The following is a 17,929-nucleotide window of genomic DNA, read 5'->3' on the forward strand; positions in this document are numbered from 1 at the left end:
ACAGATTAATACCAGATATGTCTTGGTCCAACAAGCTACTGTGGCTTTTCATTGATCTGACAGCTGTTGCTGTCCCTCATTCACCCCAGCCCTGCCTCTAAATGGCTAAATTCTTAGCTGTGAAATCTGCTGAAATGCAAAATGTTCCTGACTTCATGTCTTTGCCACTTTCTGTACAATGGATGTAAGCTGCAATTACTTTGTTTTCTAGCAGAAGTACAGGTCAAACACATTAAAGGGATCCAATGTTTGAGATCATGTTTGATAGCAGACCACCACCTCTATCTAACTCAGTTCATTAACAGAACATGCAGTACTCAGCTAGGGCAGTATATTCCTTAAAAGTTCATTTAAAAGTTATTTCCAATTTTTTTATTGTTTATAAATTCAAGAACCAAGTAATTTTCAATGCAATTATATTTAACTTTTATTTATTTTTAAAAATTAAGTAAATACACAGTATGATCAATTTAGCTTTTATTTGATCATTCTTGACACTAGTACTCTGATCTTATACTGTATTAAAGCTATTTTTTTAATTAACTGACCAGGCTTCAAGTGTCCAAAGTTAATACAGTCCTAGGTTTAAAAAAAATGTGTATTCCTTTAGATCAATGTTCACACATAAAAATATCACTCTGGTAAGTAAGCTAGGTAGAATACATTCTCAAGAGGTTTCATTGTCAACATTGCTTAATACTTACCTTCAATCTTTTCACAGAGTTTATGCAGGCATTGCATAGGGCATCCCTCGCAAAGTTGGAGCTGAGCTTTGGAGGTTTGTTGCACAGCAGCTACAGTGAAAGCCTGTTTCAAAGTCATCATGATTTCATCAACCTAACGAGAACAAGAGAGGAAATCAAGGCTAAAATATTAAATTTTTTTTTCCACTGAATGCATCCGATGAAGTGAGCTGTAGCTCACGAAAGCTTATGCTCAAATAAATTGGTTAGTCTCTAAGATGCCACAAGTACTCCTTTTCTTTTTGTGAATACAGACTAACACGGCTGCTACTCTGAAACCTGAAATTAAATGTGATTTCTGCTACACTAAGTTGGTGTTGTTTTCAACCCAACAAAGTCAGTCTCTTTAAAAAGGATATCTTCATTGTTTTGGGATTATGTTAGGATAATGAGCAGGGCACCCCTGAGATACTGACCTTCTGATTGTGGGTTTGGCTTTCAAAACCAATATACCTACTGAATGTAATCAGACCTCTCCATTCATTTTAATGGAAGTTCTAATTTTTAAAAACAAACAAAAACCCACGATATACAACGTGATTTAATGCTTGGTGAAGTATGAAGTGTTCCATGGCCTATGACCACTGCAGGCATGCCAGCGTAGGAGGTTATATTTATTTTGAATAGGATACATATTCTAACCTCTGCCGTCAACAAAAATTCAGTTTCTTAACAGTTTGCAATCTTGAGAACATTTTTATAAATGCAATGGGAGTTGAGATCAAACAATAAAAAAGCTTAGCACCTTATGATATCAGGCCTTTAATTTGCATCTCTTACCAGGGCTTCATCTGTGCACTGAAACACGTAGCAGACAAAGTAGCAGTCACCATTTCCTGACGACTCTCTACAGATGAACCCAAAGTGGTCCACATGTCTAATACCCTGGCACAAAAGAAGTAGTAACAAAAGAGTCAAAGTCAGTCATGTTTACAAGTTGATTTCATACATGTAATTATCACACCAACACATTAGACAGACGTCCAACAGCATCATGGTAAACCAACTATCTCATTCCAGCTATATAAAAACCATCTAGCCTACTAAAGGATCTTGTAAATATATTTAAATCATAACTACTCATTTACAAATGTAGCAAACTGTAATGGATCTGCTGGGGAAGAACCTGCATGAACAGACAAATGCATGACCACATGACCAGACCAGATTAAGTTTGATCTCCAATGTACTGCAGTAAATGTTAAAACTCCTCCAAAGACATTGCATCCACACTGGGGACTTAATTCAGTGACTCTGACTCAAATTCAGTAGTACTTACTACTCAATTGAACTACTGTCAGTACATATATCTCAGAAAGAGGAAAAATTGCAGAATCAGGCCAAAGAATTGGAAACAAAACCCATATTACATTATTCTGGCAGTGCCCACAATGTGATAGCCCCAATACTGCAAAGATTTCTTCATATGCTTAACTTTACTCGATTTGAATAGTTCAGCTGAATTCAGTGCAGCTACTTTCGGTGTAGAAAATTAAGCATGCACAAAAGTCTTTGCAAGATCAGGGCTTCTGATAAGCAGTGTACAAAGGATGCAGGAGAGAAATATAATCACATTTTGTACAATTTATTTTATTTCATGAATACAAATGTATCTGTACCTCTACCTACCTGTTACTAGTTGGTCAATTTCATGTTGGTGTCATGCCACAAGTGGGTTTTGCATATTAAAGTCAACCTTCCATTAAGGATAGTAGAAAAGAGGCATGTGATTTGTTAAACCAAAAACCAGGAGCAGATTCACAAGAAAAACGTGAGTTTCATCAGTTATAACTAATTTGAATATTAGCAAACAAGACATTTCTCTGGTATTCCCTATCAATGTTGACCGAATTGCTGAATACTCAAGATTGTCACTGTATCATGAGGATACCAAAATCATAGAACATGAATATTTTTGGACACATACTGGCCAGGAGCACCAAAAACAACAGCATGTATATGTAGCAGAGCAAGGCTAGTAATCATAAAATAATGTGAACAGCACAATGTCCTTGCTATAAATATTAATAACCTTTCATCAAGCTCCAACTGAATAAAGAAAAATAATTTAATATACATGTAGATATCCAACTTCTCATAATATGATAGTTGCATACTCATACCACTTGGAAAAAGTATTATGACAAACGCAAACATTTGGCATTAATATTTCAACAGAAGATATTAATTAGAAAGACAATTAAATGATCTAGAGGCCTCAGGTTCTTAAATTCTAATTTCCTGTAAACGCCCAGGCTAGCTCTCTTACGGGTGTATACTGCAGAGCCCATTGTTATTATATCTGACAGTCAGTTCCAGAAAATATGCTTTCCAGAAAATATAATAAGGCTTGATTTTGACCTCCCCTATATATATATTTGCAACTCCATTGACTTCAAAAGGGTTTACTCCCACTGTATACCAGCATTAGCAAGATCAAGATGAAACTCATAAAAATTTTCTGTTGGTTACTCAGAATGTTGCACACTTCATGAAATTTTATTTCTGTAAAAACTCTTCTTGAGTCTGAGTGAGTTCCATTCCAGGGTCTTGTGGTATAACACTTAGATCTGGGAAAATGGAAATTCTATACTGATTCTGAATAATCTGCTAAATAGGATTTGCTTTGGAATTGGTCAGTATTCTTTGGAATATGTTAAAGTATAAGTAGATTACCTACAGCAGGCTGGAAGGAATCCTTTATAACCCTCTCCTCCCCTCCACAGACAAGTCCCTCAGAAGAATCAAGTATTTTTCTGCTCCTGGAAGCAGTTTTCTGAACTTGATGAATTACAATAAACAGTGATATAAGGACTCCTATGTTTCTATGTTATTATCTACAAGCTTGGGTAGACAGTGTATAGCAAAGACTGTTGGATTCAGAGGCCACAGTACTCTTCAATTTCTAGATTGGTCTTAAAGCCTATTTTATGGCTATAGGACACATTTTATTTACTTATTTTAAAAGAGAATCAGTTCCATTTCTTGATGGACTGTTGGAGCAGGCCTCTCCTGACACTTCCAAAATTATTTTAGCAGACATATCCCTAACCATGCTTCAGATGGAACAATATCATAAGTCTGGTGTAAAGAAGGAACACAATTTGATCTCCATCTTTACAGAAAAACAAACTTCAGAAACATGCTAAGGTGGCACCAGCAGTCCTTCTTCAGTAGGTAGTGTCCTTCACTTCATTACAAACACTTTAAAAAATGCCCTAGTTTTTCAAAAAGAATTGCTGACTAATGCAGCAAGCACAGCATGTGTCCCTTCACCAAGTAGCCAGAACGTACCCCAGCTTGTTTTCTTAAAGCTCCCCAAACATACATCAGCCCACTAACATGGGCTGTAACACTATGAACATGCCAACTATTCTGCAGAGCAATCCACTAACAAATTCACAAACTTCACCTTGTTCATAATCAAAAACGCAGTCACCCTATATCTTCGATTTTGAGTGGTAAAGGCGGTGAAACAAAAGGCCTCCCAGGCTTCTCATCGCCTAACCAGCAAAGCACAAAACATCTGCTTAATTTAAGCACCAATGTATTCCCATAAATTCAAGGTGACCTCAAAGTTAAACACAGGCTTACGTGCTTGGCTGGATCAGGGCTGGATCAGTAGGAGTCTTGCATCACTAAAAACTCTGCCAGACTCACAAGACTAATACTTGCGAGCAAGGCAGAGTATTAAAGTAATCGGGATTTCCACTTTGAGAGCATGTGCTTGTTTCAATATCCCAATTGCTTCTAAGAACAAGAACACAGCAGGCAGAGCAGAGCAACTAGGACAGGCAACCTTAGCCTCCTGCCTTGTATCATAGTGGCAGCCATGTCCCAGCGCTAACAGCAGAGTCAGAAGTAGGTGCCAACAGGCTCCAAGCATTATCATAGTTTGTGGGGAGGGCATGACAGCCGTTGTCTTCCCAAACTGCAAGAAGCGGGAAGGTGTGGAATTTGCCCCCTCCACCCCGTACACAGCCCCATTGGTCTGACTGGAGGTACCCCCTCAAATACAGAAATCAAACTACGCCTATGGCTCCAAGGAAACTGTGATACTGCTCTGTGGCTGGCCACACATGGATGTGAGAGTGAAGTAATCTGTTCCCTCCCCTCTCCTAGTGAGATGAAGAGAAGCTGTATATGTCCAGAGTAGCAGCTGTGTTAGTCTGTATCCGCAAAAAGAACAGGAGTACTTGTGGCACCTTAGAGGCTAACAAATTTATTTGAGCATAAGCTTTCGTGAGCTATAGCTCACTTCATCATGCATCCGATGAAGTGAGCTGTAGCTCACAAAAGCTCATGCTCAAATAAATTTGTTAGTCTCTAAGGTGCCACAAGTACTCCTGTTCTTTTTGTGTATATGTCCAGTATCCCTAACTGACAAACCACCTAGCCAGTAAAGCATTCTTCAGGCTTGAGGGGACCCTTAAGTCATGAATTCACTTCCTCTGCTGGTTTGAGAGAGCCAGAGTTTAGTGATCTTGAGTTTATATAATGATTCAGGATTCTGGCTGAGAAAGTGGCCTGAGGGGAGGTTAGGGTTCAGGTTCTCCTGTGATGTGGGAAGTTTTCTTCAATGGACACTATGTTGATTCAAAGGGTATTAGTTATATTAACACTGTTATTTTTATAACTAGCGCACATGCACTGAACAGGTGTGCAAGGAAAGTAGAGGAGAGGGTGCAAGGAGCCCCCTTCTGCATGCCCACACTAGCCCAGGCACGATGGTAGCCATTTCCTCATTTGGCACTTTCAACCATCTCACCCTCTTTTTGCATCTCTCCACTAGCTCTCCTTCTCCATCAGAATGAATTAACTATTTGTCTTCACTTTCAAAGCCGTTCATGGCCTATCATACACCGTTGAGAGGTCTTGCCTCTCCTCTGCCAATGATGCCAGCCTGTGTCACTCATTTGTTAAATTTTAAAACAAACATCTTTGGATTTCTCCTTCCCCGCTGCCCTTCACACATGGGAGTTCCCTGTAAACGTGCACAAAACTACCTCACTGTCCTCCTTCAAGTGTCTCCGTAAAACGCCCCTTTGCTGTGATGCCTGCAAAAAGTTTTGACAACGGTAGAGCAGCTATTGTGCTGATATCCAGCGCTTAATTTGTAATGAAAGAGGTGCTGGGACTATGAACTACCAAGCCGAGAGGTGCCGTGGCTCAGCCCTGGCACAAATTAAGCACTGCTGATACCACTGTCCATCATGCTGACCAGTGTTATCTCATTATTTCTTTGTGAAACTGTTTTTTTATTCCACCGGTCGTCTCTTGTCTGATATTTAGATTGTAAGCTACTTGGGGCAGAGACTGTCTTTTTGTTCTGTGTATGTACAGTGCCTAGCGTAATGGGGTCCTGCTCCATGACGGGGCTCCTAGACTCTGCCACAGTACAAACATATAGTATCAAACGTGCTCTCCTGAGTGCAAAGTCTTCTCTGAATTCACACTAGTCTCCTCAAAAGGGGCAGGGCCACCGTCATGTGCTCTTCTGCGATGGCCAGTAAAGCTGATTCTATACAGAGGTGGAATTAGTTGCCCTACAGTAGAGGCCCCCAAACTGTGGGGCGCGCTCCCCTAAGGGGGCATGGGGGAACATCCAGGGGGGCGTGGTGGAGCTCAGGCCAGCCTCTACAGGGGATGGGGAGGGAGCGCCACCCAGCCCCTCCCCGCCCCAGCTCTGCTTTGGTCTTGCCCCCAGCTGCATCCCCAGCCCCATGCCTGGCCCCATCCCCAGCCTCGGCTCTGTTCGTGGCCCCGGGCCAAGGCTGGGGGCAGGGCCGGGAGCAGAGCTGCACTTGGCCATGGGCCCAGCTGCCAGCCCCTAGTACAGCTCAGCTGTGGCTATGCTCTGGCCTCCACCCCCAGCCTTGACCCGGCCCCAGCCCCAGCTGTGGGCACAGCCTCGCCCCCCTGCCCCTGTCTGCACCCCGCCTCCATCCCTCCAGAGCCACAGCCACTCCTGGCCTCGGAGGTGCATGGACTGGAATAAGGGGAGGCGCGACCCTCAAAAGTTTGGGGATCACTGTACAGTAAACAACGTCCATCTTCCCTCTATAACCCTGGAGGCATAGCATCAGCCTTCACCAGCTCCTGCTGGGGTAGCGTATCTCTGCACCTCCTTACTATGAGCTGAGTGCAATAACTGTATATATCTGTGTGGTCTACAAAATAAAAGTAACCTGAATTTGACTGTTATTTTTGAAGAGTGTTCAATTAACTCTGAAGCACTGTTTATGCCTTCTATTTCAGTGACTGATAATGCACTGCATAACACACATACAGCCGAGGGAACCCTGTACTTGCACAACAGTGAATCATGTCTTCTGGAATCAGAAAGCAGAACTTGACAGGATATTCGGTCCACTTAATTTTTTATTGCACAGAGAAGAGAGTCTTGACCTCAGACATTACAAGGCTAAACATTAAACAAGAAATGAAGGCCTTACAAAATTACAGATTGCCAAGGGGTCTACTCACCCATGACATCTGGGGATCCACTTGGAACGAATTGGGAGGGGAGAATCAATGAGTATTCATGAATGGCAGAACCACCATAAAAATTAATGCACTATCAGTTTACCTGAGAGCAAAATGATATTTCCTTGAAGCTTTTCTCAAGTGCTACTTTTTTCGTGTCAGGACTGATGAGGTAAACTTCAGACTGCCCAATCTAAAAACAGTTAAATAAAAAGAGGAATACATTTAGCTTCAAGAAACATTATGTCAAATTTGTTCCAACTAAAAAATGTTCCTTGGGTATGAGAAATCTCAAAATTTATTCCACTCTACACTTTGACTCAATGTAGATTTAAATTACAATAGTACAACACGCACCACATTTTGCATGAGAGAGAAAAAACTGATGCAATGTTGGACTTGCACATACTATTAAATTTATAGCATTGTAAAATATTGAATTGGAATTTCGTTCTGTTTACCAGGCAAAGGAAAAATTAAAGGACCTGCATTTAACTAGAAAATAGCAAAACTATACTTACAGCAAATCCTGTATCTTGGCAAGGTGTTAGACTAGATGACACTTGCAGTCCCTTCTAACCCTATAGTTCTGTGATTCTACAAAAAAACAGTTTTCCCACGACCTTAGCACATGTCAATTTAATCAGTTATGTGATGAAACTGCAGTGATATCGAAAGGCAGGCTTGGAAGCTGACCGAATCCCCACTTATATTTTTTTTAAAGTGTTGTTAGATTTACATAGTACTTAATATAAAGGCAACGTATCTCAAGCTATAGAAATGAGGTTACTGGAGTACATTTTGATTTACTGGAGTACATTTAGCCGTAGACCAGTTTTGTAGCAGTAACCCTCTAGCTGCTGAGAAGCACTGCCAGGTGTGAACAGGAAATTTTTTCCCAGACAGGCACTAATTTTAAGGGTGAAACAGCTGTTCATGATTTTTCACCATTTTTTATGAGACTCGACATGGGCCAAGATATAATGTTTAAATTGCAAAATTGTTGCCAAGTCTCTGGGGGGCTACTTCCTAGTTGCCAGAAGATTGTATCTGCAGCCTGGTGAATTTTAGGCTGTTTTCCTCTTAGGAAGGTGGAATCTCCATACATGCACAAAAAAACAAACTAAACCCAACAACTACAGCCACCTACAATTCCCAGAATGTACATTAAACCATCCAGTGCATCCCAGACACCTGGCTTATTGGAAAGAATCATCCAAGAGTGTAGGGGAGGAGAGTTGGGTCTCCTTATTTTGTCTGTTCTAAGCACTTCCCCATGGATTCATTCTTGACCCTTTCTCTTTCTTTAGTCTCCAAAAAACTTCCCACCATCTCCTTGTCCCCATGGCTTGTTTTCCTTTGCAGACCCCCAGGGCTGACCTCTTTTGCTTGGTGGGAGGCCATTCATCTCCTTGCCACTCAGCAGACCTCTCCTCTGTTTTTTGCTGGCTGCCTATTCTCGCGGCAGGAGACTAGCTCCCACTTCTACCTCATGCAGTTGCCACTGTCAGAGGAGTGCATCACTGTACCTAGGGCACTGGCCAGGATAGCAATCTCCCAGGATGGTTTATTAAAACAAGAGACTGTTCCAGCCAGATCAAGGGAATTGGCAACCATCCTAGTTTAAATGTTTTTCATAACACCTAATGTGTCAAATACTCAGCCTCTACTATATGTTTCATATGAAGTCACAACAATAACCACTGCATGTAAATAAAGTTTAATTCAAGACTGATCAATATTAATTGGCTAACCAATGAACCCCAGCACTGTGATCAGCTATGGGATGGTGGATACTGCAGCCCCTGACCAAGTCATTTCACTTCCTGCTACTGAGAGACGTTCCAACCAGACACAAGAAATCCAACTTCGCATATTAAAGAAACACCCTTTGTGAAATATTAGGAGACTAGGAAGCCACCAGGCAAAAGTAACCAAAGTTAAAAGCTGAAAAAGAAGCCACATCTGAAAGTCACGCCACTTTTTTGGGTGGCTAACTCTATACATTCAAGTCTGAAGCACACTGAGGTTCGAGTCAAAATTTTCAGTTTCCACAAACTGGGGTTTAAATTACACACCTCTTTCAGCGTTGTGGCAATTTAGTTAAAGTGCTACTTAAGTCCCAAAGTTCACCAGGTGGGGGGTTGGAGCTAAATATCTCCCTCTGCATTCTCCCCTCATCCTGCAAATATTTGCCATAGTCTAATAGTTTGAAACAGTATTCATTTAAAAACTAAGACTTAATTATTTTAAATGAGGCTATTGTATTTTCAAGGTGACAGAACCTGCCCCGAGGAAGGATGGTGCATAAGGTACGGCTCTAGTGGGGCATACACATTTTCCCCCCCACATCTCCAATTTACCTCCCTGAAAAAGCCAGTGTACAGCTGCAGAGCAAAAGTTCTAGAATAGTCATAGCTACTGTTGTCCCTAAGCTCATCCCTCGAGACATAATGATTACACTTCCATTCTGCAGGTGTAATGTCTCTGGGGTCCCTGTTAAAATAGTGCATCTCCTCCACTACAACAGGGAAGGTCTTGGCTCAGAGCCATAAGAAAGCCCTATGAATTTAGTCTGACACAATCTAAGGGCATGTCTACACTACAAAATTAAGTCGACCTAACTTACATCGCATACAGTTGCCGCAGTAATTACATTGTTTGTGCATGTCTACACTTTGTTCATTCTGTCGGCAGTGTGCATCCTCATCATGACCGCTTATGCTGATTGCACTGTCAGTGTGGAGTACTGTGGGATGGCTTCTGATAGCCAGTAACAGTTGATGTAAGCAACACAGTGTCTACACTGACTTTATGCCTCTTGTGAACATGGAGTTATTAAGTCAGCGTAGCGAGGCAGTTACATCAGAGGGAGCAAAATTTTAGTGTAGATACTTACATGGTTAGGTCTGCCTAGCATCGACCTAACTCTGTAGTGTAGACCAGGCCTACATTTTAAAAGTATTTAAAAAAACTTTGCACTAAACTTTGCACTGTATTTAAAAAAACTTTGTACTAAAAAACACAGAACCACCATCCCTTCTCTTACCACCTCCATCTCCAGGGATAGCCAGCCAAAAGAAACACACACAAGTTCTTAATGTACCCAAGAGATAAGCTCAAGATAACCAGCCAAAATATTGTCTACTATACTACCTCTCATTAACCAGTGTTGTACAGAATATAGTAAACATTAATTTATTTGCAATATAGCAGGAAAGCGAAGCAAAACTAACTTATACCTCCCTTCAAATCCTGACCTTAAACTATGTGGCCTACCACAGCAGGGGTGTAGCTGTCTAGGTGAATTTTGGATATAAACAGGTCAACCTGGTGCCAACCTCAACCACAGTCTGCTCAAAACTACTGTAATAACCCACAATTACACATACGCACCGATTACTACTGGGAGTAGGTGCAGTGAAACTGCAGAAGCACCTTAACTAAACTGCTTGTTATGGGACACAAAAGGAGTGCTTGCCCGCAGCCAAGTTCCAAAGATCCTGTGCTCTAAATAGGTAGCATCTCTCACCTATAAAGTTGTTTCTGCTGTAATTATTTAGCATAATACACACACACACACACACACACACACACACACACACACTATATATATATATATATATATATATCACAGAAATAATAAAAGTTAGTCCCAGCCTTTACATCAGACCATTATCAATAATATTCTCTAATAATTTCTCAACCTTGTATTTTTGAAGCTCAACGTTTTATGTGGTGCTGTTTTAAACCATTTCACTTAATATACTTTGACAATGTAAAACAGGTTTTTACACTGAATGATAAAACTCTACAAAGAAATATGTACATTTGTATGTGTAACTTAAGCTCCAATAACTGCAGAAAGTTATTCAAGGAGGAACTCCTATCTTCTCAGGACATTTCTTTTGTATTTCCTATCGAGTGTTAAGAGACATAAAATGCTTGCAGTAGTTGCAATTTGTTTTACCGTGAATAACATAGTCCGGTTTCCTGCAATATCTGCTGGCTGCACGACGTTGTGTCCGTAGCTAAGTTGACGTTTTAGGTTCAGCGAAGTCTCAGTTTCATCAAAAGAGCTGGCAAAACTGTTACTCCTGCAACTCCCATCTTGAAAGTCCCTCTTAAAAGAAAAGGAACGCAGCCCAGGCTGAGAATAAGATTTCCTAATTGGCCTTTTCTCTTCTTCTTCACTGACCAAGGGTTGGAAAACAGATCGCAATTTATCACTGAATGATAATCCTCCGGAATTATTGGCAGTTTCGCGTTGTTGGGACAATGAATTAAATTCCAATTTTTTGGTACAACTAACATGGTTAAATTTTTCGATGCATTCATCTATTAGTGCTGGGGGTGCATTTTTGTGTGCTACTGTCACTCGTCCACAGAACAACACCTCAAACTTTTTGGAAAAAGGGTCTTCAACATCAGATAGATTATTCTGAAACTCTTCTTGGCGAGCGATTTTTCCAGCCTGTCGAATGGAGCTAATAATCTCAGGCACCTACGAGAAAGAGAAAAATACAGTATCAACAAATGGTTCTTCATGCTTAAGACATTGGAATGCTAAAAGGAGACTCCTAATGTCAAATTTCCATTTCCAATTTCCAAGTGGCCACTAATTTTGGGTTCCTCCTTTTCTGAGAGATCAGCTGGGGACATCGTGAATTTATCTCAAACAATATGTGCATTAGCAGCTAGATACTGTTCAATAGAAAACCTTGCAGGGAGGATGAAAACTGGTTCATTTGCTTCCCTAACAAGAGACCTGATCTTCCAAGGTGCTAAGGATTTCCAAAAAAGCCTCTGGACTGATTTAAATCAAAACAATTTAAATCACAAATTTTAATGGTGATTTAAATCAGCAAGCAGAGAACCTTGATTTAAATCATCAATTTTAATTGTGTTCTGCATTTGTACATTTTAGTTATTTGCCTGAAGAAAGGTTGATTCTCATTGGTTGGTAACCATTAAAACAGGTTGATTTGCAACTAATTATAGCTTTTAGACGACTTTTGGTGCTTCTTTTTTGCTAACTAGGAGAATAAACTATATCTATACACATTTATTTAAGCAATTATACAGCTTAATTTATGTTTATTCAGATCCTCAATTTTTACATTTTTATTATGTTAAGAAATGCATCATTCACCATGCTGTGCAGAGAATAAAATTATGTTCTCCATGCAGTAAAAGTGTCAGAACACCGTTCCAGTGTGTTCTAGTCCTGGGTCAAGGGACAGACTACTGAATAACCTATGGTGGACCCCAAGGAGATTCCACTGAGGGAACCACTGTACTAGATGATTCATTTTATACTTCTGATTTGTGTCAAGCTCTGTTTGGCTGGAAACTGAATGAATAAAGAATGTGCAAAAACCAGCACTTAAAATGTATTTATTAGTTAAATAAAACTACTTTAAATGCCCCAAGAAGAAAAGTTTATTAAAATGTTTTGCATTTAAAACTGATTTATTAAAAAAGGAAGTATCATCAATAGTTAATGAATTGCACTGATGGTTTCAGGTCACCATGTCATTGAAAATTTTAGAACTAGTAGGTTTCATCCTCCCACAGCTAGTTTTCATTCACAGATTAGAAGAGAAAAAACTAGTTTCCTGCTTTTTCAGCTCCCAACTGGTTTCTAAACTTTGAATGAAATAGTCATTGAGGTAAACTAGTGTGTTAAGTCAGAGCGTCCAAATAAACTTTGCTGAGAATACAAAGTTGGGAGGCATGATTAATACAGAGGAGGATCGGAAAAATATACAGGAAGATCTGGATGACCTTGAAAACTGGAGTGACAGAATGGGATGAAATTCAACAGTACTAAATGCAAGATCATGCACTAAAAATTTCTGCTGCAACTTGGGGGCTCCTTAGTAGAAAGCAACAGAGACCTACCTGAGTGTGGTGGTCAATTACAGGATAACTATGAGCCACCATTGTTCAAGGCACTGGTAAGACCTCAATTGGAATAAACAAATCTGGTCATCCATATTCAAGAAAGATTAATTTAAACTAGAACAGATGCAGAGAAGAGCTACCAGGATGACCGGGAAATGGAAGGCCTATCTTATGAGAGGATACTGGAAGAGCTTGTCATGTTTAGTCTAGCAAAAAAATGGTTGAGAGGGGATATGATTGCTCTGCATAAATATATTAGTGAGGTAATTCCAGAGAGAGTGTAAAGCTATTTAAACTAAAGGATGGTGTTGGCACAAGAACAAATTGATATAAACTGGCTATGAACATATTGAGGATGGAAATTAGAAAGTTTCTAACCATCAGAAGGTGAGGTTCAGAAACAGCCTCCCAATAGGAGTTGTGGGGGCAAACAACTTAAATTAGTTTTATGAGAGAAGGGGAAATTTATGAGTGCAATTGTATGATGGTGTTGCTTATTATGGTAGGGGGCTGGGCTCAAGGGGCTCACTTCTGGCTTTCATATGTTCCTCAAAGCTCATGCTTCAGGGTTTCAGCAGGAGTCAGGAAGGGCTTGCCTCCACCCCCTCCACCTGCCTGCCCCAATGTATTCTGGGAGGGTTTTTCTTTAAAAAATACAATTCCTTCCTCAAAGCATCAGGGATGGACATGACTAGAGATGGGACAATGGAGATGGGGAAGGCCAGAGCTCTGAGGTGGCACCAAGTTTCTCTTGCTCAGGTGCTTGGCTGGCTGGTTCTTGCTCACATGCTCAAGGTCTACCTGATCACCATATGTGGAGTCAGGAAGGAATATATCCCCATTGACAGTGACCTTTGGGTTTTCTCACCTTCTTCTGCAGCATGTGGGTGTGGGTCGCTTGCCAGGATTATCTGGGTATATCTCACTTAATCCTTTCCTTGTCATTAGGGGAACCTCGAGCTCTGGTGTATCTCAGTCTTTCCTATTTTCTGTCAGTGACACATAACTGTATAATACTTTAGTCTCATTTCAGTTGTTCGATTTAGTGTGCAGGTGCTGGGCGGTGTGGGTGCCCGTGGTATACAGGAAGTCAGACTAGATGATCTAGTGGTTCCTTCTAGCCTTAAACTTAAGACTCTATGATCTACTTGAATAAAATGAAATTAAGAAATTATTCTCTCTGCCCCTACAAAAGAGGTGACTGCTGTCAAAAGTTGGTTTAACCCTTCAACAAACTCCAGCTCCAGATGCTTAGCCAGCAACTTCCACCAGTTCAGTGGTTTGACTTTCTTTAAAACTTAGCAGCAAATATGTACTGCTTACTATTATTTTTTGTATTTAATGTAAATGATTTTAATAGATTATAATCAGTTTAGGTCTGACATAAGATGCCAATTTCAAATTTAATTTTAAATAGGTTTATATTTTTAAATTAAACCTCTATTTAATTTAATAATTTAATTTTAAAAAATCCTCAGTTTTCATCCACCCTAGCCTCTACAGCTCACACCAAGTGTTAGTATCAAGTTCAAACTCAAAAAGGAAAGAAAAATAACATTCTAGAATATAACAGTAGCCACAAAACAATCAGGAATGCCAAGCATTAATGTTATTGGTAGGTTAATGGCAAATCTTGCACACTTGTGATAACCTTCATAGTAGCACATTCTACCATTAGACCAAAGTGTTTTTGACAGAAAGTAATTTTGTTAGAAAGAAACAAAATAATTCCTTTTGTCATATAATTCTATAATTCCACACAGTGGGAGTCCTATCTAAATTAATTTAAGAAACATTCCACCATTTTCATGGAATTCACGTTAGGAAATACTCAGTTATGATCCACAGAAACTATAAATTATAAACAAAAGCCCAACTACTATCAGAGGCCAATATTTTAATTTATTAACATGAACTGAATCAATAATAGTTGGAAATCACGTCTGCTGTCTGAATAGCACATGCAAGGCTTCTTCCAATGGTCTGCTAGGCTCATATTTATATAGTGTATACCATACTTGATTATGTCACACTGCTTTGTGTTCTTTCTCAGTAAAGGATTATATCATCATATCAGCAACAAAGGCTGTAGAACAAACACAAACCTGCTGCCATAGTGTATTCATCCAGCAGAGAATACTGCCAGGTATTTAACAATCCAGAGTGATTTTGACAAAAGACCAACGAATACATAATTTTCTACAGAAATGGATCTCATCTAGTGAAAGAAGAAATTTAGGATTAAAGCCACTTTCAGAATGATTATGTTCATGAAAATTTGATTGCTGATGCTGCAGCAGGAGGTCTGGAATAGCATTCTAAAACATTTAAATCAGTTAAATCATACATACAGGAAAAAGACAATGGGTCAGGACTTAAAAATTCTATTCCCAGCTATGCCACTAATTCGCTGAGCAGCTTTGGGCCTAGACAGCTCTGTGCCTTGGTTTTAACATATGTAAAATGGAGATGGTAGTTCTTGTTACCTCCAAGGGTGTTGTGAGGCTTATTATTTAATATGCCAGACTGTGTGTTCTTCCCTTTCTAGATTGGTGTTTGATCATATTAAAGAAGTTCTGTATTAAAATCACAAATGAGTTTGATTCCCCACAGTTTAAATTCCAGGGTATTACTAATTAAGAGGTCTCTTGGTTTGTGGTACTGTTTCTCTCCCTCTATGTGTGAAACTTGCAAGCTGCTAATTGCATTAGTACATTCTAAGACAGAGTTTGTTCTCAAAGCAATTCACACAGAGAGAGACTCAAAGCAATATTCTGTAACAACAGAAACAGCACCCAGAGACTCCCCACTCTTTTGTTGTATTAACAATTGTGATTAAAATAGAGAAAGAGGATGTATGTGGATGGATGCTTGGTGTGGATAATAACTGAATGATCAGGGAGGTGCCAGCCTAAGAATCCAGTGTCCATCGGCTGAAGAAGGCGTCAAGTGGAAATAACCAGAGGACCCCTGGAGGGCAGACTGGAATCCACCCAACAGCCTCAAGAATGGGAGAACCAAAGAACAAGATAACATCTAGCAGCATGGAGCCGTCAGGAATGTGCTATCTGCTGATTGATTCAGCAACAGCATGATGAAGCAATTCCCATAGACGGACATAGGAAGAAACTCCTATAAAAATGGACTCTAGAAAGTGAGAACTTTGGGGGGGTCTGATTCTGCAAACCAACTTCCAGGAGCATCAGATGAGCATCTGACAAGGCCCTGCTCCCTCCTCATGTCCAGGCCACCTGGCCAGTGGCTTTCGCATGAGCAACTCTAATGCTGGTAACCATGATAACAACCTTGCAGAACCTCTGTGTGTGTGTGTGTGAATGAATGTGTGAATAAATACGAGATTGAATGGAATGTTATAACTATAACTAACTGCTTACTAGGATTCTTTCTGTATTCACAATAAATGTGGTATTTTGCCTTTTTCCCTTTAATAAGATCCTATTGGTTTTTAATTTATTGGCACAACATTTGAAGGCGAAAACGGCTGTGGGGTACTTTAAGCCATTTTTGCACCCTCCCTAATTCTGGCCCTGTCCAGAGGGAGTATTTAGAGTAGGTGTAAGGTTGCCTTATGGTGTGCCAAGTTTTAGGTGACCATCTAGGGACTGTTTACTCCAGCATAATAGCTTCCTCTCACACCCTCTCTACCCACTGCAGAGCCAATATACCAGACCCTTAGGACTCAGTGTTTATAAAGTACTTTGAGACACTCTCCTGAAAGCTGCTACTTAAGTGCAAAGTGATATTCCTGGAATTGAAGAGAAACTGGGAGTTGGATGAGGTTTGGCAATTTCTGATTCAGATTTGTGAATTGTAAGGAAAAAGTCCTTTCATCTAGCCACATAACTTATGTAGTGTGTCAATTACACATATAATTTGGTTATATATAGCCACATTTCAGGCTATGTCTGCATGAGCGTTTTCTAGGAAATCTTCTCTTGTTCCATCACCAGTACAGCTCCACCAGTGGGAGTGCCAGAGTAGACCAATTACAAGTATTCGTAGGACCATGTGATCCAGACATGCTCTGAGCAGGTTAGATGACACGATAGGCTAAAGACACTGACAGCTGAGCCACATTCCCATTCTCATCATTGCTACCATTACCAAGACTGTGGTGATGGTGATGCAATAGAGGGAGATTTCCTGGAAAATGCTAACGTCTGCAATGCAAAAATAGCCACTAAATGGAGCTTACCCCAAATCAGTGAAACAGTAGTTTTATCCCTCCACGCTAGGAATTTGCACCAGTACAGCAACTCCAAAAGGTGTAGTAGGGGATAATTCCCAGTCTAGATAGGCCTGTGACCAATTGCTAATGCATTGTTACTGAATATGTTTTCTTCAGTGTTTATATCCCTTAGATACCCTTTGGACCTTCATGAGACTGCTGTTCTATAGCAAACTGGGCCTTCTATGCAGACATAATTTAACAAACAAAAAGACAAACCTAAAATCCTAGGTTTACTTTAAAATAGTGAATGAACTTCATATTCAAAGATACACAATGGGCCTTAAAAGGGAGCGATAGTTTTTATTTTGCCTTGGGCTTGAATTTCCTGATATTACATCAATTATAAATAGCAGCTGGGCTTCAATCCTCTGTCTATTTAAGAGTATTTCCTCCTTTGTTGTATAAGAACACGAAATGTGAAGCTAAGCTGGACACCTAAAGGGCATCCAAAGAGCAAAAACAGGGAGACGTACTGCCACTTGCAATGTACATTAGATTCTAATGGTCAACCCAGAACATTACTTCAATGGCATAACTGCAA

General features: G+C 40.1%; 1 protein-coding gene across 2 annotated transcripts in view; it reads right to left on the reverse strand.

The window, feature by feature from the left end:
• TBC1D1 (TBC1 domain family member 1) overlaps positions 1 to 17,929 on the reverse strand; it is a 186,881-nt gene that overhangs the window by 105,257 nt on the left and 63,695 nt on the right. For both annotated transcript variants that reach the window (XM_077815752.1, XM_077815751.1), the window contains exons 2-5: positions 11,200 to 11,733; positions 7,333 to 7,422; positions 1,524 to 1,628; positions 705 to 837 (exon numbers count right to left, since the gene is read on the reverse strand). In XM_077815752.1, coding sequence (XP_077671878.1) covers positions 705 to 837; positions 1,524 to 1,628; positions 7,333 to 7,422; positions 11,200 to 11,733 — 862 coding nt within the window. The remainder of the gene's footprint in view (positions 1 to 704; positions 838 to 1,523; positions 1,629 to 7,332; positions 7,423 to 11,199; positions 11,734 to 17,929) is intronic.

Source organism: Eretmochelys imbricata, chromosome 4 (genome assembly GCF_965152235.1).
Source record: "Eretmochelys imbricata isolate rEreImb1 chromosome 4, rEreImb1.hap1, whole genome shotgun sequence".
In the NCBI taxonomy this organism is placed as follows: domain Eukaryota; kingdom Metazoa; phylum Chordata; order Testudines; family Cheloniidae; genus Eretmochelys; species Eretmochelys imbricata.